Consider the following 25,332-nt stretch of genomic DNA (forward strand, 5'->3'; position numbering starts at 1 on the left):
AAAGCAGGATCACAATTTGTAATCACATATGGATGTGATTATCTCGACCAGTGTGAAAGCTCCAGGGAGGCAGGAAGTGAGGCAGACCCTGCTAGATGCTTACCCAACCAATATCCAGTCTCCTTTCCTTACAGAACTTGACTTTGTTTGGGGTAGCGGCAAATCCAGCTACATCACTATATGCCCCAGTCTCCCTTTCAGTTAAAGGTGGAAGAGGCTGGGTGCCTAATGGGAACTCAGTACAAGTCGAGTGCAGGGAGGTTCACCCAGTTCTGGGCGCGCAGCTGGTACTCAGGAAACGCGTGTGTCATCCAACCAGGCTGGAGAAGCAAAGACCCGCCCCCCCCAACGGCTGCCTTTCTCTTGGAAATATTTTTATTGGTTCTGAGATAACAGGGCTGAGGCGAGGGGGGACGGGCACAGAGCTAAGGAGGGCGGCGAGAGGCTCTGCCCCGGGGGGCAGACATGCTGTGTGGGGCGCCCCCAGCCAGCAGCGGCTGGGTCTATGGCACTCGGCGCCCGGCCTGACTTCCGCCGGCCTGGCGCGGTGGCCTCCTGGTCGGCGGGCGCCCCCTTTCCAGTTGCAGGAGTTGTGAGTCTTTCACAGTGCGGAGGGGCGGGGGTCCGGGGTGGGCACCTCCCCGGGGTGCAGGCAGGCCCCATCCGCCAGTACGTCCCGGGCTCTGGGCGGCGGCGGCGGCGGCGGCGGCGGGATGAGGCGAGCTCCGGCTCCTCTTCTCCCCGCCCGTGGAGCTTGGCAGTCCTGGAGGGGCCCTGGCGGCCTCAGCGGGACATCATCCGGACAAACTCTGCGGTGGGGTGCACAGGAGGGGATGCGGAGAAAGCAGCAGTCAGGGCCCAGGACGCTGCCTCCAAACCTCCCTCGGATCGGTGGCCCCGTGTCTATTGCCACGGCCCCTGACCGATGCTGGTCCCCAACGTCCACCCAGCATCTTTATTTTTTTTGCCCCCGCCACACGGCATGCGGGATCTTAGCTCCCCCACCAGGGATCCAACCGCGCCCCCTGCAGTGGGAGCGCGGAATCCTAACCACTGGACGGCCAGAGAATTTCCCCCATCCAGCATCTTCCAATACACCTTCTACACAGCAGCTAGCAGGAGCTTTCTATCTGCATATCTGACCCCTCTTAAACCTCTCATGGTCCCCACTGGCTAACGTGCTGGATGCTGACACGACCCCAGGGCCTCCCTGTTCTGGCCCTAGCTGACATCTCCAGCCTCACCTGTCACCACTCACCTCCAACCACTAAGCTCTGACTCCACAGAGCTCCCTGTCAGCGCCTCAGGGGCAACCAACACTCGCCCCTCCCGCTCACCTCTCAGCTTTCCTGCAGCCTATCCCTGCTCCCTTCTCTTTTAACTAGACTTCATTTTTTAGACCAGTTTTAGGTTCACAGCAAAACTGAGCAGAAAGTACAGATTTCCCATACGCTCCCTGCCTGCCATACACACGCACTGTCTCCTCCATCGTCAACATCCTCCAGCAGAGTAGGACGTTGGTTACAGTCAATAAAGCTACGCTGACACGTCATTATCACCCCAAGTCCACGGTTACATTAGGATTCATCCTTGGTGTTGGACATTCTGTGGGTTTGGACAAATGTATAATGACATATATCCCTATTGTACTATCATACAGAATAGTTTTATTGCCCTAAAAATTCTCTGTGTTCCCCATCTTCATCCCTCCCTCTCCTCACAACCCCTGGCAACCACTGATCTTTTCACCGTCTCCACAGTTTTGTCTTTTCCAGAATGTCATATCGTTGGAATCACAAAGTATATAGCCTTTTCAGACTGGCTGCTTTCACTTACTATGCATTTAAGGTTCTTCCATGTCTTTTCATCACTTGATAGCTCATTTCTTTTTAACGCTGAACGATATTCCATTGTCTGGATATACCATAGTTAATTTATCCATTCACCTACTGAAGGACGTCTTGGTTGCTTCCAAGTTTTGGCAATTATGAGTAAAGCTACTATAAACAACAAATCGGTTTGCAGTTCTTTGTGTAGATATAAGTTTTCAATTCCTTTGGGTAAATATCTCTTCCTTCTTTTTCACCTGCTGGCTCCTACTCATCTCTTAGGGCTCTACTTACTTATAGCCTCCTCCAGGAAGTCTTCCCTAATCCCCCCTCCCAGCTTGGCAAAGGTGCCCCCACTGTGCTCCACAGCCTGCTGTACTTCCCTCAAACAGCATGGACTATACTGCTGGCTTCGGCTTTCCTTGCTGGTCTTGGGCTCCTCAAGGCAGGGATCAGGTCTCGGCACACACTAGGTGTACAACACATGCTGGTAGAATGAATGGGGGATGCTGGGCTTTCAGGGAAGAGCTGGCATCTGTGGGAGTCACTACCTGGACATGGGGTGACCTGAAATGTTCAGCTCTCGTGGTTGCAAAGCCTTCTCTCCATTGCCACACTCTCTTTGACCTTGAAGACCAGCTACTCCCCAGAAAAGGCCTCCCAGCCTTTGTGTTCTGGACATATTCACAGTCTTGCTCATGTTTATCTTGCCTTTCTGCTCAGAATGCACGTTCCTGGAGTGCAGAATCAATGGTTTGCCGTTTGTTTGGGTTTTTTTCTGTATCCCACGGTGCCTCGGACGGTGTCATGTACAGTGTAATGTATGTAGTGGTTGAGATTCCAGGCCTGAGTTTATGACCCAGCTCTGCCTCTTACCAGTTAGCAAGTTATATTACTTCTCTGAGCCTCAATTTCCTCATCTATAACATGAGGTAATAATGTGCAGTCCCTAGAGTCATCATGAAAATTAAATGAGATAATATGTGTAAAGCTACTTAGTACAGTGACTGGTATACAATAAGTGTACAGTTATAGATGATCACTATTATGATTATTACTGGTTATTTTAAAAACACTTTTACTGAGCATTCGTTATGTGTCCGGTACTGAGTTCTGTGGGAATGACAGAGATAAAGAAAGTGGGGTTCCTCTTCTCCAAAAGTTCAGAGTCAAGCAGAGATATAACTAGCTTTTAGGGGTCAGTGTGAAGAATGAGGGTGAGCCTGAGGTGCTGTGAAAGCCCAGAAAAGAGGAAGTTCAATCTGGGGAATGAGGAAAGCAGTGTTGGAGGGAGTGGCCCCACTGCTGGGTCTTGAAGGATGAATAGAATTTAGGCCCAGCGAAGAATAGGATAAAAGGCATCCTGACAAAAAGAACAACGTATTCAAATGAGGGTTTAGGAGGTTCATGGACCACCTATGGCTTTAAGGTGGAGTGTGAGTGAAGGAATGGTAGGAGCTGTGGCCAGAGAGGTGAGCCATGGAGAGATTTTAGGGCGCCTGAGTATCAGGTTGAGGAATGTGGTATTCAGAAAATACCTACATGGATGGATCCAGGAGTAGGTGGACAGATAGATGGAGAGAGATGGATGGAGGCAGATGGACACAGGGATAGATGGATGGATGAGTACATGGATAGAGATGGGAAAATGACTGTACAGACTGATGGACAGATGAGTGGAAGTATGGGTAGAAATATAGGCAGATGAGTAGAGATATACAAATGTATGAATGAATGTTGAGAGGTAGAGATGCATGGATAGATGGAGAGAGGTACATGGGCAGATGGATGCATGGATGAATGCATGGGTGAATGTAGAGAAGAATGAATAGGTGCATGGATGGATAGATAAGGCCATAGATAAATGGTTCTATGGATAATTGTTTAGACATGGGTGAGTGGGCACCAATTATAAAACAATTTATACATAGGCACCTGGACAGATAAAGAGATAGATGGATGAAAAGATGGAGAGATAGATATGGAAAATGGACAGATGGTTGGATGGATGGATGGGTGTAGGGATGGAACGCAGATTAGAGGGGTGGCAGGATGGAAGGGTAGGGGGATATAAAGTTGGAGTGCACTGATGATTGCATCATGGATACACACGTGGAGGGCTCTACGGATGCCCACTACTGCCCTGGTTTCTCTTCCACTCTCAAGACCACTTCCACCTACCTTCAAAGTCCACTCGTCCATCCCCATTGAGGTCCACATCTCGGATAATTTCCTCTATGTCTCGGTGTCCCACCTGATGACCCAGGAGTTTCCTCATGGCCTCTCGTAACTCACTGGTACTTATCTCCCCATCACCATTGGTGTCAAACTAGAGAGGGCAGGAAGGAGGGAGGAGTAGCTACAACATGGAGACTGTTGGAAGCAGATCCCGAGGTTGAACCCCTTCTCCAGCACCACTGTCTCGCCTTCCCCGGATCCCTTCTCTGTCCAAGCTCCTTCCCCTGGTCTGGGATCCAGAGCTCACGTTTCCATCCCGGGTTGGAATTCTAACAAGCTCCCCGCCCCTGCCTGTCCACTGCCCATCACTCACCTCTCGGAAGGCATCTCGCAGTTCCTTTACTCCAATCATATCTGCCGTCTCCGCCAGGAGTTTAGGTCCCATTAGCTCCACAAAGTCATCAAAATCCACATGGCCACCCACTGGGGACAGAGGAACAGGCTGGATCATCCATCTAACCACTGCCCATCTGGGACTTCCCTGGAAGTCCAGTGGTTAAGACTCTGCACATCCACTGCAGGGGTCACGGGTTCGATCCCTGGTCGGGGAACTAAGATCCCGCATGCCGCGTGGCGCGGCCAATAAATAAATAAATAAATATTTAAAAAAATAAAAATTTAACCACTGCCCATCTCCAACTAGGCAACCGAGGGAACTGCCAACCCTCCTTGACCTGCCCAGCTCCAGGCCCAAGGTATAAAAGCAAAGGCCAAACGAGGACAGAGAGGTGACCATGGACGGGGGGTTGTCACAGAATGGCTCAGGGGAGTGGCTGGAGGTTGACTAAAGGAACAAGTCAGGAAGTTGACAGGGGTAGATATGGAGGGGAGAAAGAAATATTAGGTCACAGAGACAGGCAAAAATTTCAGAGAAGGAGAGACAGAGACACACATGCAGAAAAGCAGAGAAAGAAGCAGAAGCCGTGGGCACCTGGCCCACCTGCCCCTGCCTTTCCCTCATTGTGCAAATAGAACTCACCTTCCAACCGGCCCTCAGTGGGGAGAAATACAGGGGACCTGCCCCCCGGGGCCTGCTCACAGCACTTTGAGCCAGTGACTGAGTTTGGGGGATAAATACCCAGCCCGAGAGGTAAGGGCTGGGGACAACTCCGAGGTGGGCCTGCTACACCAGCTTCCCGAGCTCCCGGCACAACTAGACTCCATCACCCACAGTGGCAGCTGCTCCAGCGCCTCCTGCCTTGGCTCCTTGTCTTCGCCCTCTCATCTCCCTACCCCCTACCGATGCCGTCCCGCCCCTACGGAGTAAACTACCGCACTCAAACCCCTGTCTCCTGGTCTGCTCCTGGGAGAATGAAAATGAAGACAGAGAAAAACATAATAATGGCATCCCCTGTTCACCTCTTACTGTGTGCCAGGTATTTGGCTCTTTTAAATACGTCCAAAAAAGAAAAACAGACTCACAGATACAGAAACAAACTAGTGGTCACCAGTGGGGAGAGGGAAGTGGGAGGAGGGGTGAGATAGGGGCAGGGGATTAAGAGATGTCAACTACTGTGTATAAAATAAATAAGCCACAAGGATATAGTATACAGCACAGGGAATAGAGCCAATATTTTATAATAACTTTAAATAGAGTATACTATATAAAAATTTTGAATCACTATGTTGTACACCTCAAACTAATATAATACTGTAAATCAAGCATACTTCAATAAAAATAAAAAAGAAACTTCCATAATAGGCAAATCTGCTTAGACAGAAAGTAGATTAGTGGTTGCCTAGGGCTGGGGAGGGACTTGGGGGTAATGGCAAAGTGATACAGGGTTTCTTTTGGGAGCCATGAAAATATTCTGAAATTGATTGTGGTGATGGTTGCACAACTTTAAATATACTAGAAGCCACTGAAGTGCATGCTTTAAGTGAGTCAATTGTATGGTCTATGAATTATATCTCAATAAAGCTGTTACCAAAAATAAAAATAAAAAATAAATGAATAAATAAACCAAGAAAAAATAATAAAGAAACAAACATACCCCCAATTGACTTCCTGTGCTCTACTCCCTCTATTCCACCCCTCATTTTACAGGTGAGGAAATCGACGCACAGAGAGAGTGAGTGGTTTGCCCCAGGTCACAGAGCTGGGAAGAGGTGGGCCGAGAACTTGAACCCAGGCAGAGGACAGCAAGGGCGAGGCCGGGGAGGAAAGGAGGTACCCGGTGGAGGCACTCACGGTTCATGTTGATCTGCTGAGACAGCTCGATAAGCTCCATCTCGGTGGGCATGTAGCCCATGGTGCGCATGCAGTTGCCCAGGTCCCGACAGTTGATGTAGCCGTCCTTGTCTTTGTCAAACTCTCTGAAGGCCTCCCGGAGCTCTGGGGAAGAGAAGGAAGGGGGGGAGGGTAGAGTCTCTGGGGCAGAGGCAGCCCGAGGGCCTGCTGACTCTTGCATTCCTCCAACGCCTGGCTCCACAGAGGATGCCCGGCTCTGCACCAGGCCCCGTTTGCAGGAGGCCTAGATATCTCTGCCTCTCTTCCCACCCACCTCCCTCTCCTCATCTTTCTGGATGGCTGAGCAACCCTCTCCCCTAAGGGGCCAGTTCTTACCTTCAATCTCCTCTGGCCGCAGTGATCTGTCCTGAAACAAAAGAACATGTCCTATTAGCAGCTGCAAGGGGCCCAGAAGTCATACAATGCCCAGCTGAGGGCCGTCCCAGTGGCAGCAGGCACTGGACGGGAGGTGATGGGGCAGCAGTGGTGGCGTGCCTGGACCATGTCCTGGAGGGGAAAGGATGCAGCCCCACCTGTCCCACAGACATGGGAGATGCCCAGGGAACTAGGAGCCCTCTCCAGCCTGGGTACAGAACCTCTGGGCCCCCAGCCCCTTATTCCAGACACAAGAATGTGTCAGCGAACAGAGCTGGTCTGGAGGCCAAAACCTGTAAATAAAACAGGGTTAGCGGGAGGTCACAACAGAAGGAAGAGGGCTCTACCCAAAGAAACCAGGAAAAGCAGGGGAGAAGAGGCCTGCAAAGCAATGGGAGAAGCGAGGGGCTGGGGGGGGAAGTGGGGGCCCAGACAGGCACCCAAGAGGGAGGAACAGGAGGAGGAGGAAGAGCCAAGGGAGTGGAGGCAGGATGAGGGCTGTGCCCTGCTTCCTGGGCACCGCCCCACCTTCTCCAGTTGGACCCCCATCCTATACCTCGCCCTGTCACAGGACACAGCATAGGACCCTGGGGGCTGCCAGTGCCTCTGGCGGCTGCCAGGGTCCAAAGCGCACGTCTGCAGCCTCAAACAGTGCCCAGGTCTCCTTGGGGAGTCAAGGAAGCCCTGGGGCGAGGCATCTGAACGGATGGCAGAGAAGTCTCCAAAGAGCAGGCCCAGAGGAAGCAGGGGGCAGGCTCCGGCTGGTGAGGTGCCAGTCGCCCCAGGCCTGCCCAGGAGGGAGACAGACTGGCATGAAATGTATGCGGTGCCCAGATGGACATGCTTAGCAGGCTCCAAAACTGGTCCACGGGGCTCATCCTCTCCATATGTCACAGCTCTCTGCCTTTGGGCAGGGAGAACATGGGGCAGGGTATGTCTGCCCTGAGGAAGTGCACACCAAGTGTGGGCACACCGATCACGATCACAAACACACGGGTGTGCCACAGCGAGCGTGCCACAGCGAGCGTGCACACAGGCTGTTCTAGCCAACAGGGCCAGGGCGGGTGAGAGGCCGCTGCCCACCTACTCCAAACTGGCCCCAGGGCAAGGGACCCCAGTGCTGGAAAATCTGAGAATCTTCTAGAAAGGGGCTGCTGAGCAACATTTTGTGGGACCACCAGCTGCGCAGGAAGGGCCCGGCTCTCAGAAGTGGCCGTACGTGGCAGGACAGTGCTGAGAGTGTACGTGAGCCTGGAACGAGCAGGCTGCAGGCTACCAGGTCCTGCTAGCGGCATTTCTAGCTGAAGGTAAGATTCACCTGACGGTGTCTGTTTCTGTGAAATGATTGTAAGGACTTCCACTTAAAAAACCTGTCACTGTGCACAGGGAAGGGTTGTCACTCCCTCTAACACCTACCTAATCCTACCTCTATCACCCACTAGCTGCTCCTAGTCAGACTGGAATCTTGGGTGACCAAAAAGAATGTCTTTTACAATGCCCGGTACCCCCGGTAAGTGAAAGTGTCAGCGACTATATGCGTGCACTCACACGTGCAGAGTATGCTCACTGGGATAAGTGACACAACCTTTCCCACGCTGCAGGCCTCAAGTAGCCTCTCACATCTCCAGGACCCAGCTCTGCAGCCCCCACCATACTTCTTATAAACCCAGAGCCGGGGAGCAAAAAAGCTGGGTACCCCTTGGCAGTGTGCCCGTGGCCGGAGCTGGTCCAACTGAGTCCTGCTGGCTGGTCCCTGAATCATACACTCCCCAGGGGAGAGCGGCAGGAGGATGTGTAGTAGAGCCGGGGATTCCCACCGATGGGGCAGAGAAACCATGAGCACCGATTTGGGGGGTCAGGTGGGAATGGAGCCCACCACACCTCTCACTCCTCAACTTAAGCAGTCGAGGGATGAGCTTGGCCTCTAGAGTCAGATGGACTCAAGGGCAAAGCCCAGATCTGCTGCTTCCTAGATGTAGGACCTTGGGCAGGTCCCTTCAACTGTGTGCGCCACAGTCTCCTCATCTGTAAAATGGGTTAATACCAGTACTCACCTTACACGGCCTTTGTGAGCATCTGTGAGGCAAGATGTGCAAAGTGTTTAACAGGTGGCATTTAAACCTACTGATGTTTGAATCTGTAACATCACTATTAATACCCTCCTCTCTGTGACTGTTCAGATACCCATGGGAGGCTGTCCAAAGCAGTGGCCACATGTGACTATTTAAATTGGAATTGGAATCAAAGAAAATTAATAATTCACTTCCTCAGTTGCACTAGCCACATTTCAAGGGCTTGGTGGCCACATGTGGCTAGTGGCTACTGTAGAGGGAGGGCAGCACAGATTGGACAGTGTTTCCACAGAAAGTTCTACTGGATGGTGCCACGTATTCAGTACTGTTGTTCAGAGCACAGGAGGTCTTTGAGTCAGTATCCCTGAATCTGAATCCCACCTCTATCACCCACCAGCTGTTACCTTGAGCATGTTACCTCTCCAACTCAGTTTCCTCATCCGTAAAATGGGGAGGATAATGGTACCTACCTCTTGGAGTTGCTCTGAGGCTTAAGGGAGGTGATGAGCCAACGCACTTAGCACAGTGCCTGGCACATAGTAAGTGCTCAAAAAAAAACCACCCAAGCAATATTAGCTGCTATTATTTCTTGCTGGTGGATGTGGACTCACCAGGGCTTTGCAGCCATCAGTGGGAAACTTTGGGGGTCAGATTCACAAGTTGCGGGTTTGAGGTGTATCCGTTGGGGGATGCGCACTGCTGAGTACAGAGCCCCCTCTTCTTCCCAGCACCTCCTTCCTCACGCCCTGTGAAGCCAAGTCGAGCGCGGCTCCACTGGGGCCAACTTACGTACAGGCTGCCTGTTCTCCGCGAAGCCCTTACGCAGGAAAATGCAGGCCGGGCCCAGCAGGTTGTGCATGACGGCGCAGTTCTGGGCCAGCATCAGGAGCGGTCCGGGGAGCTCGCCGCTGGCCGCCAGCCCCTCCTCACTCGTCTGCACCACCGTGTAGCTGGTCTCCTCCTGGCGCATCTTCAGCCAGCACCAAGCAAATACAAAAGAGAGGCAGGGCATCACCTCCCTGCCCAGCTGGGTCCTCCTGGCCCCAGCCTGGCTCCTGGTCCTAGAAGGGGCCCTTCTCAAGAGCAGACCTTGCGAGGCAAACAGCAGGGTGCAGAGAGCCCTCAGGATGCTCTGGGGCAGGCATCAAACTGGTCCATCAGGTGGAGTCCCCGATCCTTGGCCAAAACGGATGCTCCAGGGAGAGCTGGGTCTGATACCCTCTGTGTGGCCCATGTGCACACACACACACATATACACACACACGTACACAGAACCACACACACTCGTGTGCATGCAGAAGCTCAGAGAGAGAAGCAGGCAGAGGGAGGCTTCTGTTCATTCAGGGAATAATGTCCTTTCCCAAGACGCTCCCAATGTCCCAGCGCAATTCCCGGGGCTAAGCTCCCCGACTGACCTCTGACCCTACCCCCACGGGAACCCACTGGAAGGCAGTGAGGACCATCAGAACTGGTGACACAAAGAGCAGGCTCAGCTAGTCTGCGAGACCGGAGGTTGCAGACACAGGGGCCACAGTGAACAGAAATGAAGCAGGCAGGTGTGAGAGGCGAGGCCTGGGGCAAAATGGATGCTGTGTGTCCCCTTTGAAGGGACAGCATTACGTAATTCCAGCCCGGTGTTGCCAGATCTTCTGATTTAAAGCACCAGGTGGGCTAAACAAAGCACATCTGTGGGTCAGATTCCACCTAGTGTGTGGCCTCGAGACTAGACGCTCTCTACCACCAGCAATTCTCCTCGTCCCTCCCGCCTTCACTGGCTCCCTGCCCAGCCCAGCCTGCAGGACCTCTAGAGGCTGAGGCAGAGGCCCTCTCTGCTGGCAGAATATAGCTGTGCTCCCAGGCCACGGCCAACCCACCCTCTTCCCTGATGTTTCCCATGCAGCTATAAAAAGTCAACACTGCCCACAGACTGTCCCCTTAGGGCAACAGCGGCATCCAGACACAATATTCTCTTCCACCCCAGCCTCCCGGCCAGGATGCCCAGCATCCCCCCCAGAATCCAGGTCAGGGCAGTCTGCCTTTGGCCCTGAGCTTGATGCCTCCCCCCCAGCGTGGGGATTTGGAGCCAAACCTTCCAAGGAAAGAGAGAGTGGTGGAAACTTAGAGGGTTGTCTTTGTCCAAGAACCCCAGAGCTGCATGCCCTGCCCGTCCATCCTGCTGCACCCGCTTTCTGACAGTTTCCTCCAGCTCAAGGAAGGCCACGCCCAGGAGAAGATGCCACGACCTAACAGGTAGCCTGTCCTCCTAGGCGGACAAGCAGAGCAAACTCCCCCATCTCACCTTGTCCTCGTGCTCCTCCTCCCCGGAGCCCCACACTGTGGAGCTACAGTCTAGACTCTCTTCCAACTTCCTAAGCCTCTTCCAGGCCTAGAGACAAAGGAGCAATATTCTGGCTCCTCAAAGGGAAAGCAGCAACTCAGACCCGAGGTGCAGGACCTCAGTCCAAGGCCTGAGTCCAGTGAGTGCAAAAAAGGGTCACCCTAGGTAATCTTAGAACTTGAGGGGTGTCAGACATGACCAGGGTCCATTCTGGTTTGATGACCAGGAGAGGTTCAGAGCCTCGGCCACACTCACATAGGCTTCGGGGACCTGGCTAGAGCCAGGGCAGGACCAGAGAGACTTTCCTGACAGAGGGAGCCCAGGAGTCGACCGTGGCTTAACCCCAGGAAACAATCTCGGGAGATGTTTGCAGAGAATCAGCCTTTTCGTTTCTGGTTGATTCTCACTCACTTGGCTTGGATGAGCACACCCAGAAGGAGGCAGCAGGCAGCACAGAATTCCGAGAGGAGCTTAAGTATAACTGGCTTTGGACTCAAACAGTCTTGGGGACAAATTCTGGCTCGCCGCTTGCTTGCTTTGTGACCTTCGGCAGGTCACTTGACCTCTCTGGGCTCTGGTTTCCTTCTCTGTCCAATGGGTATGATCAGGGCAACTCACAGGATTCTGTGAGAGGTAAATGGGCTATTGCACGGTGCCTAGAGCATCGTAAGAGCTGACTATGTGGAGTTGCCATGGTGATGACAATGATGATGACAACAATGATGACAGTGATGATGATGATGCAACTTAAGAGATGCTGGATGCCAGAAGGCATTTACTTCTGGCTGCAGAAGAAGTGGGAGAATATTTGCCAATCAGGAAAGAAGTGAGAAGGACAGAGAAACATTTGCTCCCACGAAGGAGGAACCAGTGATGGCTGGGAAATTTCCACTGCATCTCTTGATCTTAACCCTGCCTGGCACCAAGTTGCCCCGGGGCGCTTCTGTTCTTCCCTGGCCAGTGATGGTACCTGACAGCCCAGTCCTGCCCTGCTCAGAGCCTGGAGGAGGCCTCCTCTTTCCATTACCAATTCCCAGCTACTACTTAGGAAGCCAAGTGGGCAGCGGCCCACAGGCTGACAATGTTTCCTGGCACCGAGGGGACGTCTCCTGAGTGTGGCAGGGCAACAGGAGGGGCTGGCACGACTCATGACCTAACAGCTCTCTAACAGCACAAGCTCGCCAAGCGCGTGCTCCCTCTCACTGAAGGTATTCAAGGAGAAGTTGAGTGAGGAAGCACTTGGTGAGGTGGGCGAGAGCATTGCCCAGTGAGTGGGAATTTGGACTAAGATGACCTGTAAGGTCAGGTTCGCGAATCTATGAATAACATCTCTGACAGCAGGAAAAAGAGAGAGGCAGCCTCTCACAGAGGCAAAAATAAAAACAAAATACCAGATTGGGATTGACATATATACACTAATATGTATAAAATAGATAACTAATAAGAAACTGCTGAATAAAAAAATAAATAAATAAAATTCAAAAAAAACCCAAAAACAAACAAACAAAAAGTACCAGCTCTGGATTTACACAGACCAGGGTTTACATCTTAGCTCTGCTTCTGGTTGGCTGTGGGATCTTAGGAACGCTCTTATCTCTGAGTCCAGCTCCTTTCTCTAGAAAATAGCCAAGAGAACTACTTGGTGGAAAAGAGCAAATGAGATAACAGGTGTTGGAGATCTTGCAGATATTCAGGAAGAAGCAATGATCACTATCATAAAAAAACCATGAAATTGAATGCAATACGTTTTATGATCTTTTGCCCTACTCCATGGACTCAAAACCTCTCCTATTTCCCTTTTTACTTCCATCCCCCTTCTCAGAAAACCCAGAGTGGAAAAATTATGATTATGATGCTAATAACACTAGCTAACATTTACTGAGTACTATATTCCAGGCAGCGTTCCCAGCTCTTTCTTTAGCCCCCAAAATCACCTTTGGACGTAGATGTTAGTATTTCCACGTGATGGACAAAGGAACTGAGACCCAGAGGGGTCAAGTAACTTATCCAAGGTCACATGGCTAGAAAGAGGAGACCCGAGAAGTCTGACTCTTAAGCACTCTGCTGTATAAGGGAAGATGGGTTGGGTAGGACAGAAGGACAATACTTGTTCTTGAGTTCACCTCTTTAAACTCTGGACAGAACCCAGGGAAAGGGCCTTCGCCCTGTGGTCCTCTAAACTATTTCAGATCCGTTTCTGCTTCTCTGCAACAGTGTGGAGGCCACCTCTGATGCAAAAGACTCTCCTTTAAGATGACAGATGATTGGGGGGTGTGTGCACAGAAGAAAACAGTCAACCCTCAGAAGGATCCAAGGAACAGTGAAGATTAAAAGGAATTTGATGTGAGCAGCTTAGCTAAATGAGGAAGATGATGAGCAGAAAAGCCTGAAATGTCCTAAATTGAGAGGTTGTCAAACTAACAGAGGAGGTAGGATGGGGTTGGGGGTAGAGGAGCCATTAGCTAACCTGAGACCTTGGGTAAGTTACTTAACCTGAGTGGCAATCAAGTTCCTCGTCTGGTAAGTAAAATAATTTGGAGGAAAACATCCCTCACTTTACTTCTTCCTTTAAGTAATATCTATGAGTTTCTTCTACGGCCTGACTACAGAGGGCTAGAAATACAGGCAGAGCCCACTTAAAGCAAGACCCTACAGATGTAAGCCCAGGTTTGCAGGAAAGATGCTTTGGAGGTGATTATTTGCTTTCCAAAAAGGATTCTTGCAAAAGGATATTATTGTGGTGTATAAGCAATACATCCACTACAGTAAGCAACTTACAGACGCCTTTGCTGTACACTCTATTTCTCGATGGAAACAACCCTGGGGCCCCAAACCAGTCTGGTCCTAGCTGTGAGTCTCTGACCTGACTCAAGAATTATCAAGGGTAGAAGGGGACACCTGGCTTGGTTCCTTTCAGGAGCAAGGCGATCTACTTCAAAACCCACAACTCTGAAGGCTTAGAGATCACCAGAGAGGCTCAGAGACCCTCAAAGGAGATGAATGAGCCCCCATCCTACTGCCGGGAAGGAACCAGCAGCAGCAGGGTCAAAGCCCAGCTCAACCCTCTTCTGATCCTGTTGGCTCCAAGGGGGTCTGTCCACTCACATCCTAAAGATCCACGCTTTTCATGGAGCTACGTGGTTTCTTTCCTAAATCTTGCACAAATTCCCAAACACAGCGCCCCATGCAGCTTTAAGTCCCAACTTCAGCTCAGAGCCTGGGACATAGAAAACTGTGATAGGAGGGAATCTGGAGGTAGAAACAGGGAAGCAGCTCTAGACAGAACCCACGGGGAAGGGTAGCAAGCTTCAGATGCCCACCCTCTCTGCCCCCAACTTCTGGGGCAGAGGGCAAGATGCCCCAATCCCCCGCCCCAGGTCTTAGGAACTCCAGAAACATACCTTCCTTGAGAGATTTCTCAGTGGAGACTTGACACAGTTGCCCATCCTAAGCTGAGGCAGCCCCTGTCAGGATCCCCGGGTCCATGAAGGAGGCTCCTGGGGGCTAAGAGACCTTAGTCTGGGTCCCCACCAACCCTAGCCTCCCTCTGCCTGCGCCGTTCTTCCTCCGAGACCGATCTGAGTCCTCTCTCTTGCGTGCGTGCTCTCTCACTTGTCTGCCTGCTCCTGCTCCCAGATTTTTTTTTTTTTTTTTTTTTTTTTGGGTAGATTGTGTGTGTGTTCATGTGTGTGGGTTTAACTTTCTGGACACTTTCTTAAGGAGATGAAGGCAGGAGGGGAGAGTGCAGGCATAGAGGAAATCGCCCAGAGAGCTGATGGCAAAGGGCAGCCGAGCTGGAGAAGGCTGCCGGATCATCTACATCAGATTACAGCTGAGTCCTCTCCCCGGTCCATTCCCCTTCCCTCGGCCCCTCCTCTCCTGCTGTCAAATCTGCAGGGAGATTGCCTCGGGGAGGGGAGCCCAGAATGGCAGCTGCAGCTGGGAATTAGGCCAGCAGACCCACAAGGGGAAGCAGGCTAGTTTGGGCCCCCAAAGCCGGGGTGCCTCCCAGCTTCCAACCTTAGGTGTGCATTCACACACACACACACACACACACACACACACACACACGGGCTCAGGGACAAACACGCATCTTAATCGCCCCCGGCCATCGCAGCTGGATTGAGAGCAGGCAGCTCCAGTGAGGCCCTGGGAGATCTTGTGACGACTCTCCATCACGCTCCGTTTTTCACACTTGCCTCCTCACGGAAATGGGCTGAGGCTCCAGGGCTGGAAGCACAGCTGAGCCGACGCAGCTCCTTCCTCTCCCTTCACTGTGCGCGGTCTCTCCGACCCAGGGGAAATCAAGAGCCGGCCCTGATGGAGGCAGTGCTGGCACGGCGGGCGAGCGTGAGCGAGCGAGGGCGACAGACCTCCTAATCCTCTGCCTGATCCCCATAGCGGATCTTTCACCGGTTTCCTTGGGGGTGCAGAGAGGCCGCCCTTTGCAAAGCGGTCTTCAAGGTCCCATGAATGAAACTTTTTAGGTAACTGGCACGTCCTCGTCCCTCCAGCTTCCAGCTTTGATGTGAATTCATCTCAAGCCTCAGATGTCACCTCTGTGACCTACAGCCCCAGCCAGATGACCCAGGAGAGGAAGCGTCCCCGTTTCCCTGCACCCGGCTTTTCCCAGCAGGGGGCACCAGAGATAGGCTGGGAATCCGAGCTCTTCCCAGGCCCTGAGGCAAAACCTTTTACACGCACGGCTGAAAGAGTTTCGGTCCAGAGAGGCTCCTCTCGCAGGAGTTTTTGTCCAGTTTTGGGTGGCTGGTCAGAGCTCCCGTTAGGGGAAGATGGGTGGGGACGCGGCCCAGAAGGTGCCACAGGCCAGCTCCCAGGGAGCTGGGGAGGGAGGTCCCTGGATAGCTTTTGAGGACCGTGCCGCTGCCGACAATGGAATGGTTTAATCGGGGGAGTCGCTCAGCAGCCTGGTGAGCACCCCCTGAGGACAGAAGGAGGAGCCTGGGTGGGGCTGGGGGGGGGCGCTGCTGACACTTAAAGGGCAGGAAAGGGGGTGAAGGTGCTGCCGGGGAGCTGGTATGGGAAGAGCCAACAAATATGCCTTCTTCAAAGACCTGTTCCTCGGAAACAGAGCGTGAAGGCAGGGTCGTGGGAAGAGAAACGGACTCAGATGGATGCGAAGGATCTGGAGGTCTGGGGTTGAGTCCTGGCTCCGCGGCTCCTGAGTGCTCACATGGCGGCCCTCAGTTCCCTCGCCTGGTGATAAGGTGTGTGTGGGGAAAGTGCGTGGCACAGGACAGGTACTGGATAAGGAATTATTAAAACGGAAGAAGGAAGTGTCATTTGTCCCATGTGCTCGGCTCTGGGAAAGTTGTGGGAACAAGATACACACGGTCCCTGCTTTCAGGGAGCTCACATTCTGGCAGGCGGGCAGGAGATATTAAAGGGCTATCAACATACTTAATCTCAGTTCAGGTAAATGCTCTGAAGGAGAAACACAAACACTCTGAGAATGTGAGACAGGGGTCTGGCTTAGTGTGGAGGGAGCAGGAAAGACTTGTAGACAAAATGTAGAACACTGACCATCTGCAGACTCTTTTGAAAAGCTAGGTCTCACCGCGGACCCCAGAGGGCAGATGAGTTAGGCTCCAGGTACAAATCCAATTCGTATGAACTAAATGGGCGGATACATGAAAAGGCAGCACAGTGTGAAGCAGGGGTTCTGAATGCCGGCTGCAGACTAGAATCACTAGGGACCGTCCCCAGAGATGCTGATGGAGTAGGTGTAGGTGAGCCCCGGACGCTGCTGTTGTTTAATACTCCAGGTGATTCTAACCTGCAGCCAGTGTTGAGAACCACTGATCTAGAGGTAAAGAGCTCAGCATACAGAGTCGGACAGACTTGCGTTCAAATCTTGCCCACCTGCCTACCAACCATGTGACCTTGAGGACTTCTTAATCTTTCTGAGCCTCAGTTTCTGTATTTATAAAGTGGATACTCTAATAACCCTTCCTTCATAGGACTCTTGTGAGGAGTTAATGAGCTAATACATGCAAAGGGCTTGGCACAGTTCCAGGCACATAGAAGGTGCCCCTTCCCCTGCCCGGTGGCGACGTTAGTCCTAAAGGGCCCAGCAGGGCCTCCATTCACTCAGCAGGGCACCCACAGGCTCAGACCTGGTGACTCCTGCCCCCCGCAGGCCAGTCCAGAGCACAGCACCCATTTGTCGACCTTGGGATATGCCTCTGTCCTTAGAGACAAGGAGACAGGAGACAGCAAAACCAGGCCCTTGTGGAAAAGTCCATGCACTTGGAAGAAATCCCATCCTTCTTTAGCGAAGAGGGTGCTGACACCAGCCTGAGGCTTAAGGGCAGGCAGGGATTCGGGATTCCAACCCAGAGCTTGCTTAATCTATTTTAGGTTGAACAGATGGGGTGTGTGGTGGTTCTGTGTGACAGGAGTAACTACTGATCTTGAGGAGGCAAATGGCTTGACCTTTGACAGAAAATTTCACAGAGGGCTGAACGGTGGGGGCTTCCCTAAAGAGTAAAGCACATCCCACGGCCCCGCCTCCCCATCCCCATGCACTGTGGCAGCAGCCCCTGGGCCTCCAGAAGCCACACTTAGAGTTCTGGAATGGAATAATAGGATCAGAGGGATGAGAAGGATAAACCCATTGCTGATTATTCCTGATTAGGAGGGAGGCTGGCTTTGGGCCCTGATCAGTCCTAGCACCAGCATTTGAACTTGGATGGCAGCCCAGTGTTAAGACACTTGGGGAAAGCTGGGTTGTAACCTGAGAAGTGCTTTGTGGATGCTTCTGACAAATAGGAAACACGCTTCTGTGACTTTCCACCGGCCAGCATGGTGTGACACTGGCAGGTTGTTTGGAGACAGACCCACCACATCACAGTCCTGCCATTTACTTACACTGTGACCTTTGGACAAGCCACTTCCCCTTTCTTGAGCCTGTTTCCTCATCTCTAAAATGGGGCAAGATAATGCTAAGTTTCACAGGTTGCTATGAAGATAAGATAATGAGAAGATACTTTGTCCGTTGTTTACTGGGCTCTAGACAGAGGTTGAAAGTGCCAATGTTGCTTCTGCAAAACCTACGAACTGACACCAAGTGATTCCTATCATCTACGATTGATCTCAAGCACAAACTGACCTTCTCTTCCCCTTCCCCAGGACCCAGAGAAAGGCCACAGGGACTCCCAGCCCTCTCAGAGAGCAGTAGGGAGTGACTTGGCTGGGCAGGAGTAAGTAATATACACAAGCCGTCATTCTAGGCACACAGGCCTAGTGCACTTGAATCCATTAGGATCCGAACTGTATGGTTCCTCTCCCTCATCTAAGCTATAGGAACCAAGAAACTGAAGTCCAGAGGCTGGAGATTCATTCATTCACGCATTAAATACCTTGATCCTCTTACGTACAAAGCAGTTTGGGAATTGGGCTAGCCTACTCAAATCAGAAGAGATGTCTCTATAGTGAAAGAAAGGGGAAGGATGGGACGGAGCTATGGGGTTTTTTCCTCTTTGCCTCGTCTACAAGAGGTGCTTCTTCCCAAACTTAGGGTAAGGAACAGAAAGACTATTCTTAAAATAGTTTTCCAAGACCCAGTGCCAAGAGTTGCCCCCAAGTCATGCCTGTTCTGAGTTAATTTCTGATACCACATCTTCTCTCTAGGCAGCTGGGTGGCTTGTCCTTAGCTGGCCACAAAGAGGGTACTAGAGGAGGTCCTTTGTCATTCAGCTCCTTTTTTTTTTTTTTAATTTATTTAATTTATTTATTTTGGCTGCATTGGGTCTTCATTGCTGCGCGCGGGCTTTCCCTAGTTGCAGCGAGCGGGGGCTACTCTTCGTTGAGGTGTGCAGGCTTCTCATTGCGGTGGCCTCTCTTTGTTGCGGAGCACGGGCTCTAGGCATGCGGGCTTCAGTAGTTGTGGCATGCGGGCTCAGTAGTTGTGGTGCACGGGCTTAGTTGCTCCATGGCATGTGGGATCCTCCCGGACCAGGGCTCAAACCCGTGTCCCCTGCATTGGCAGGTGGATTCTTAACCACTGCGCCACCAGGGAAGTCCCTCAGCTCCTTCTTTTAATGGCCTTCCTCACTTGGCTCAGAGACAGCTTTCAAACTACCTGACGCAGGCCCTCGTTCTGACAATTACTCTATTAATAATAGTATTAATGAAGCCTGTGCCCTTTTCCAGCACTCACTCTGAGCCAGCCCATTTGACATCCTTAATCTTGTATAACCCCCAGAAGAGCTCTGCAAGGTAGTTTTTTGTCAATCTTATTTCTGGACGAAGAAACTCAGACCAGAGAGAGAAAATAACAGGCCCAAGGTCACAGCAATAGGAAGTAACATTGCTGGGATTGGAACCTGCAGCTCTATCTCCTAAGCCACCGTTCCATGCCTTAGCCTCAAAACCACACCGTCTCCCTGCAGGCAGTAAGGATGCTCTGTGAGGTCACTGGAAGAACCCTAATTCCTGTTTCCCCTAATGAAGGAGTCCATCTTGGTACCTTCAGTGTCACTTTGGCCTCTGGCCCTCCCTGACTATATTACAAATGGAAAGAAGTTCTGACACAGTCCTTGGTAGTTAATCAACAACAACAACAATAATAATAACTAACATCCATAGACCCTTGCTCTGGGCCAAGCTCTGTGCATATCTCCATATCCCCTTTAATTTCCCCCGAAAACCCATTGAGATACTATGATTATCCCTATTTTGCAGATGAAGAAACATAGGCTTACCGAGGTCAAGCGATTCACTGAAGGTTTAAAAAAAAAAAAGGAACTTGGGAGACATGAAAAATATACTTCCCCAGGGCTATATTTTGCCCAAAGCAGATCCTATCTGAAAGTTTCTATATTCAGAACCTCATTTCCCTTCTCTTGGTCCTGACCCTGTCTCTAAGGACAGAAATCTCAATGCAAAGAGAAGGGACGGAAAGCCTAATTCCTGCAGGAGACTGGAGACTCTGACACAAAGTCCCAGGCCGGGTTTTGTTGCTGTTGCTGTTGCTGGAGCAGATGCCTTAGAGCCATCAGCAAGAAGGCCAGACGGGATGTGCCCAGCTTTAAAGAGAAAGCCTGCAGCTCCAGGGGCAAGAGCTTCCAGAGGGAGGTAGTAAATATTTGATGGGGCCTTCCAGTTCTTCCTGACTCAGGTGACCCTGGTGACATTTCAGAACATGGGGCTGGAGAACAGCCTTCATTTTATGACTGATAAAGTAGAAGAAGGAAGAAAAGCACATGAGCTGAAATGCTCTGAGCTCACAAAGGGCCCAGGCAGGCAACTTCTGCAAGACTGGAAAGAAAGGGCCCTTTTTCCAGAAACGAAGTCAGATCACCGGCAAACTAAATAACCAGAAAGTGTGTGATCCTGGGCCAATGACCTACCCTTCCAAACTGCTAGATTGTAAGCTCCAAAATAGCCAGAATCCCGGCTATCCTGTCCACTTTCATCTCCATAGTGCCCAGCAAATGCCTGGGCAAAGTAGGCGATCAAAATACATTTGATAAATGGATGAAAAGTTGTCACCAATTCAACGACACAGTATCCCTTTTGCAATCCAGACCACTCCTGCCCTAACACCTGACACCCCCTCACTAATACAGAAGCCACCGCAGTCAACTCTTCAACACATCACTGCACTAACTTTCACAGCTCTGCATTCAAATCTCTACTCTGGAGAACCGTTTCCAGATAACTTGGCTAACGAGGGCTCCTGGCAGGAACAAAGCCACACTGCTGCCCTATCACGCCACCACAGCAGCCCCGTGCAACCCGAGTCTACGTGCAGCTGCCTTCATGTCAGACCTCCACCGGCATCAGCCACTGCAGAGTAGTATTTTGAAAAGGAATGTGCAGATCTGAAGCAAAACACGCACGGCCTCCTTGGAGTTCTGATCCAGCATGGCAAGCCAGGAGCTTGAAACGGCTTCTTTACGCTACATCCTAGCACAGAAACGCACAGGCCCCACCTTCGCCCACACACCACGCAAACACTCTGATCAGACCTGTGTTACACCCCTCCTCGGCTGCCGCAGAACTGTGTCCATGCTGTGCCAACGAGTGTGACTTAATTATGGACTCAGAACTAGAGGAAATCCTGGCTTTGCTCAGGAGTTCACAGGTTCCTTTCTGCTGAGCCTCTCTCCCCAGCAGCACAGCCCCTAACTGTAGACCTGGATTATGACCATGGGGCCATTTTTAAAGGGCAGATGCCCAGCTGCTTGGGGTTCTTGAGAGAAAAGAAACAAAACGAGCCACTCATGACCCCTTAGTGACCTTTCTGACCCTAGAATACACACTAACTCAGACTAGGGGTCTCTGGGTGTTATTCCATGTCCCACAACTCGACAACTGCCCACTACCGTCTTAATGGCATCCCTAGATGACAACCTCCTTAAAATACCCCCAAAGTTCCAGTTTGAGCCATAGCTCTGCACATCCCTCCATGCCTACCCAGACACTTCTCTTTTCTCATATTTTTAGCTCTCCTAACTTTTCCCAGGTCTTTGGGGCCACCACAGGCAATGGCTAGGGTCCCTCATCCCCAAGCAAAGCTGTGTACCCCGAGGTCCCCACTCTTGATCCCCAGACTCCATGCCCATTGCTCTCTTGGGTCGCTCATTGGCCGTCTTGGCCAGAGGCCGGAGGAGTGGGTTTGGCGCCACCTGCTCGGAGCACCCCTCCTTGACCCCTGCAAATTTCCAGGCGGTTTGTGGAGGTCGCTCCCGTCCAGGACTGGCCCATTCTGGCAAGTGGAGGGAGGCTAGGCGGTGGGGCCTCGCCCTGAAGACGCCCGGAGCGTGGACAGCGCACAGGGTGCTGAATCAGGCACGGGGGAGGAGGCGCGCGGGCTAGGGCGCCGGGCGGCGGGAGGACCAGAGGAGCGTGACCCGGGGACCCGCGGGCAGCGGGAGGAGGGCTGTGGGCGCGCAGCCGCGGCAGGGTCCCGAGCGTCTCTCCAGGGAGCGGGCGGGAGGCGCGGCCCTTACCTGGCCGAAGGCGGAGCTGAGCATGGGGCGCAGCTGGTGGAGGAACGGGTCTGCCTCGGACGCGGCGGCTGGAGCGGAGTCCCCGCGACCCGGGGCTCGTAGAGAGCCCCGGAGGCCGAGCGCCGGGGACAGCCCCCGTTCCTCCCCATCCCGCCCGCGGGCCGGCGGCAGCGGCGACGGCGGCGAAGGTCGGGACGCCGCGGCCGGCGGCGCCTCCCGGGGCCTGCAGTGCGCCTGGGGGAGCCCGCGCCGGCTCCCCCGCGCGCCCTCCTCTCGCGGCGCCGGCCGGCACAGGGGCCTCCGCGAACTGGGGTCCCCGGACGGCGGCGGCGTGCCGGGGCAGGGGCCGGGCAGCCGGCGGCTGGACAGCACTGGCTCCCGGGCAGGGCCGTGGCGGGGAGCCCGGCTGCCCCCGCTCGCCGCCGCCGCCTTCAGCAGCGACGTCTTGGACTCGCTTTTAGCGATGTGCGAGCTCATCGCGGCGGGGCCCGCGCTCGCATGGCCCGGCGGGGGCGGCGCGGTGCGGCCCGGCGCTGGGCCCCCGGCGGGCAGAGAGCGGGGCGCCCGGCGGGAGCCGAGCCCGAGGACGCGCTGGAGGCGGGCGCCGTCCCCCGGCCGCTTAAATGCGGCCCCGTCGCCGCCGCCCATGTGACAGCGCAGCCTCTACGCCTGGAGCCCCGAGCTCCCCGGCGGCTGGCGGTGCGAATCTGGGGGGGCCGCCGGCTGTCCCAGAAGAGCCCACCCCCGGCTCCCCGGCTGCCCAGGTACCGCCGCGCCCCGCCCCTTGCCCCGCCCCGCGCTCGAGGAGCCCCGCTTCCCGGCGGCCCCTGGCGGCTGAGGGGACGCTGCGGCGCGTAGCCGGGAGCGCCGGGAGCGCGAGGGAAGGGGCTTGGCGAAGGGCCCCAAAGATGCCCAGACCTTGGTGGCGCCGGCAGTCCCCCTTAACATGCCCGGAGGTTCCCAAATGACCCAGAACCGCCGGAACGTCCAGAAATGCTGGCGGGGTGCACTGTCCACGGGGTACAACTTTGGAAACGATGACGAGAGAGGTGAAGAAGTAAACTCAAGACCCAAGGAGGATGAAAGCACGCTATCCATGACACCACCACTACAAAGCCCAGAGCCAGAACGGCGGGGAAGGACACTGCTGGAAGGAAAGACTCCACTCTATGGAGGCTTCACCCACTCCCAGTACCCTAGAGTGGGACCAGGACGACTCTGGTGAAGCAGCCACAGGATGTTCAGTTCTCAGAACAGAAGCCAGGTGGTATCCGCTTAACCTGGGCTTTGCAGGGTCTGGTGATGCTCAAGTCTCAGGTAGGACCCATTTGCTGCCCCTCCACCTCTTGTCCCCCCTCTCACCCTCTTGCCCTTCTAGATGTTAAAGAAATTCCTGCTCTTGGTAGGCAGCCAGGATGTCACACAGGCCTGGTTTGAATCTCAAACCCCAGCTCTGCCACTTACCATCTGGGTAACTTGGGCAAGTGTCATCAGCCTCTCTGAACCTTGTTTTCCTCTTCTGTAAAATGCAGATAATAATCATAACTAACTTCTCGGTGACATCCGATGATACCATCGCATAAAAGGCCTAGTCTAGTGTTTGCAACAGGGCCGCACGTGCAGTTAAGCTAGTTCCCTTCCCTCTGCGCCTATGAGGCCCCATCCCCTACTCTTGTTTAGTAATGGGATACTGGAGATTTGAAGGAGTGGGGTGTGAACCCCCCAGGCTCTCCCTGTTCTGGTCTCTGGCCCTGATGCCATCCATGCGGGAGAATAGGGCAAGTCTGGTCACGGCTTCGCCTCAGTAGAAGAATAGATGGACAGATGCTACACTTCACTCATGCCAGGGGTTCATCCTTCTCTGCACTGTCTGCATATGCAGACATATCATTCCATATGCAAGGAATTAAGAAAATTCCTTATGGATGGGTGGGAAAAACAACTGCCCAGAGGCCAAAGCGAACAAGGGAAGTTCCTCTTGTTCTCCAGCGATTGTACCCCAGCAATTGTTCTACTCTCAGGGGCTGAATTGCCACATCAAAGCCTGGGAGTTTAGGAACTCCCAGGTTCCTAAAGCACAAATACTGAGGCCGGCTGGGGTGCAGTAGCCCTGAAGCCTCATTGCCATGTCCACTCTCTCGGAGTCTGAGGTCAATCAGTGTCTTACCTGTTCCAGCCCTGAGAATAATCAGTGTTGGGCAGGATTAACAACAAATGTACATTCTGGATAAATCACAGGAGATAAAGTACCTTATTCGAACCCCCCAGGAGCTTTTGAAAGCAGTGGGCTGAAGGGTATTCTAAATCCCCACTGTGCCCCTCTTGGTGAGCTTTCTGAAATTCCCTGAATATTCTTGGGCAAGACCTCAGTCAGAGACTAGTTTCTGAAAAAGTGAAGAACTTGGTTACATCACCTATGATCTTAGAGTAAATAAAACAAATCAAGACTATGTTCGTGGAGCAAATGGATGAAACACGTGCCTCCAGATCCTGGATTATCGTGGATATAGGCCAAGATGCCATTTCATTTGTAAAATTCGTTAATTTGGTCATTTACTTAACAAATCCGTCTAGAACCAGGCACTGTGTTAGGCACCTGGGATACACAGATTCATCCATTCATTCCACAAACACTTGAGTGCCTGTTGTTTGCCAGGCACTGTGTTAGGTACCAGGGACACGGTGGTGAACAAAACAAAGTCTGTATCCCTAGCAACAAATGAACAACTAGAGATGCACAGATAATTAATAGTGACCAGCTGGTCGTTTAGTGCCGTGAAGAGATTAAAAGCAGGTAGGAGAGGAGGGCTTAATGGAGGGTGCTATCTTAGCTGGTGATTAGGGAGGGCCTTTCTAAGGAGGGGATGTTTGAGCAGAGGTCATAATGAAGGATGGGAGCGAGGCAGGCATATATCCAGGGGAAGCAATTTTCTGGCAGAGGGGAGACAGTTCAAAAGTCCCGAGGAGGGAATGAGCACAGTCACAGAGAAGCAGAGACCAGTGGGGCTGGCATGAGCAAGGGGGAGAGTGATAGAGATGAAACTGGTGAGGAAGGCAGGGCCCAGAGAGTCCAGGGCTTTGGGGTTTTGTTGTTGTTGTTTGTTTGTTTTTTGGTCATGCGGCATGTGGAACTTCCCCGACCAGGGATCGAACCCGTGCCCCCTGCATTGGAAGCACGGAGTCTTAACCACTGGACCACCAGGGAAGTCCTCTGGAAGTCCAATTTGGTTTTTTTTTTAAGTGTCAAGGGAAGCCACTAGCAGGTCTGTAG

General features: G+C 52.7%; 1 protein-coding gene across 4 annotated transcripts; it reads right to left on the reverse strand.

Moving 5' to 3' along the window:
* Positions 1-783: 783 nt before the first annotated feature.
* On the reverse strand, positions 784-22,709 carry CABP1 (calcium binding protein 1). Of its 4 annotated transcripts, none has more exons than XM_061169822.1 (7): positions 22,062-22,709; positions 9,538-9,714; positions 6,634-6,664; positions 6,259-6,402; positions 4,381-4,490; positions 4,011-4,158; positions 784-809 (listed from the first exon to the last, which is right to left on the reverse strand). In XM_061169822.1, the coding sequence occupies exons 1-7, from the start codon at positions 22,707-22,709 to the stop codon at positions 784-786; spliced, it is 1,284 nt and encodes a 427-aa protein (XP_061025805.1). The 4 variants fall into 4 exon arrangements, with proteins under 4 accessions (XP_061025805.1, XP_061025807.1, XP_061025806.1 ...); XM_061169824.1 differs by lacking the exon at positions 22,062-22,709 and adding an exon at positions 14,484-14,528; XM_061169823.1 differs by lacking the exon at positions 9,538-9,714.
* Positions 22,710-25,332: the final 2,623 nt, after the last annotated feature.

The sequence above is a fragment of the Eubalaena glacialis genome, chromosome 15 (assembly GCF_028564815.1).
Source record: "Eubalaena glacialis isolate mEubGla1 chromosome 15, mEubGla1.1.hap2.+ XY, whole genome shotgun sequence".
NCBI lineage: Eukaryota > Metazoa > Chordata > Mammalia > Artiodactyla > Balaenidae > Eubalaena > Eubalaena glacialis.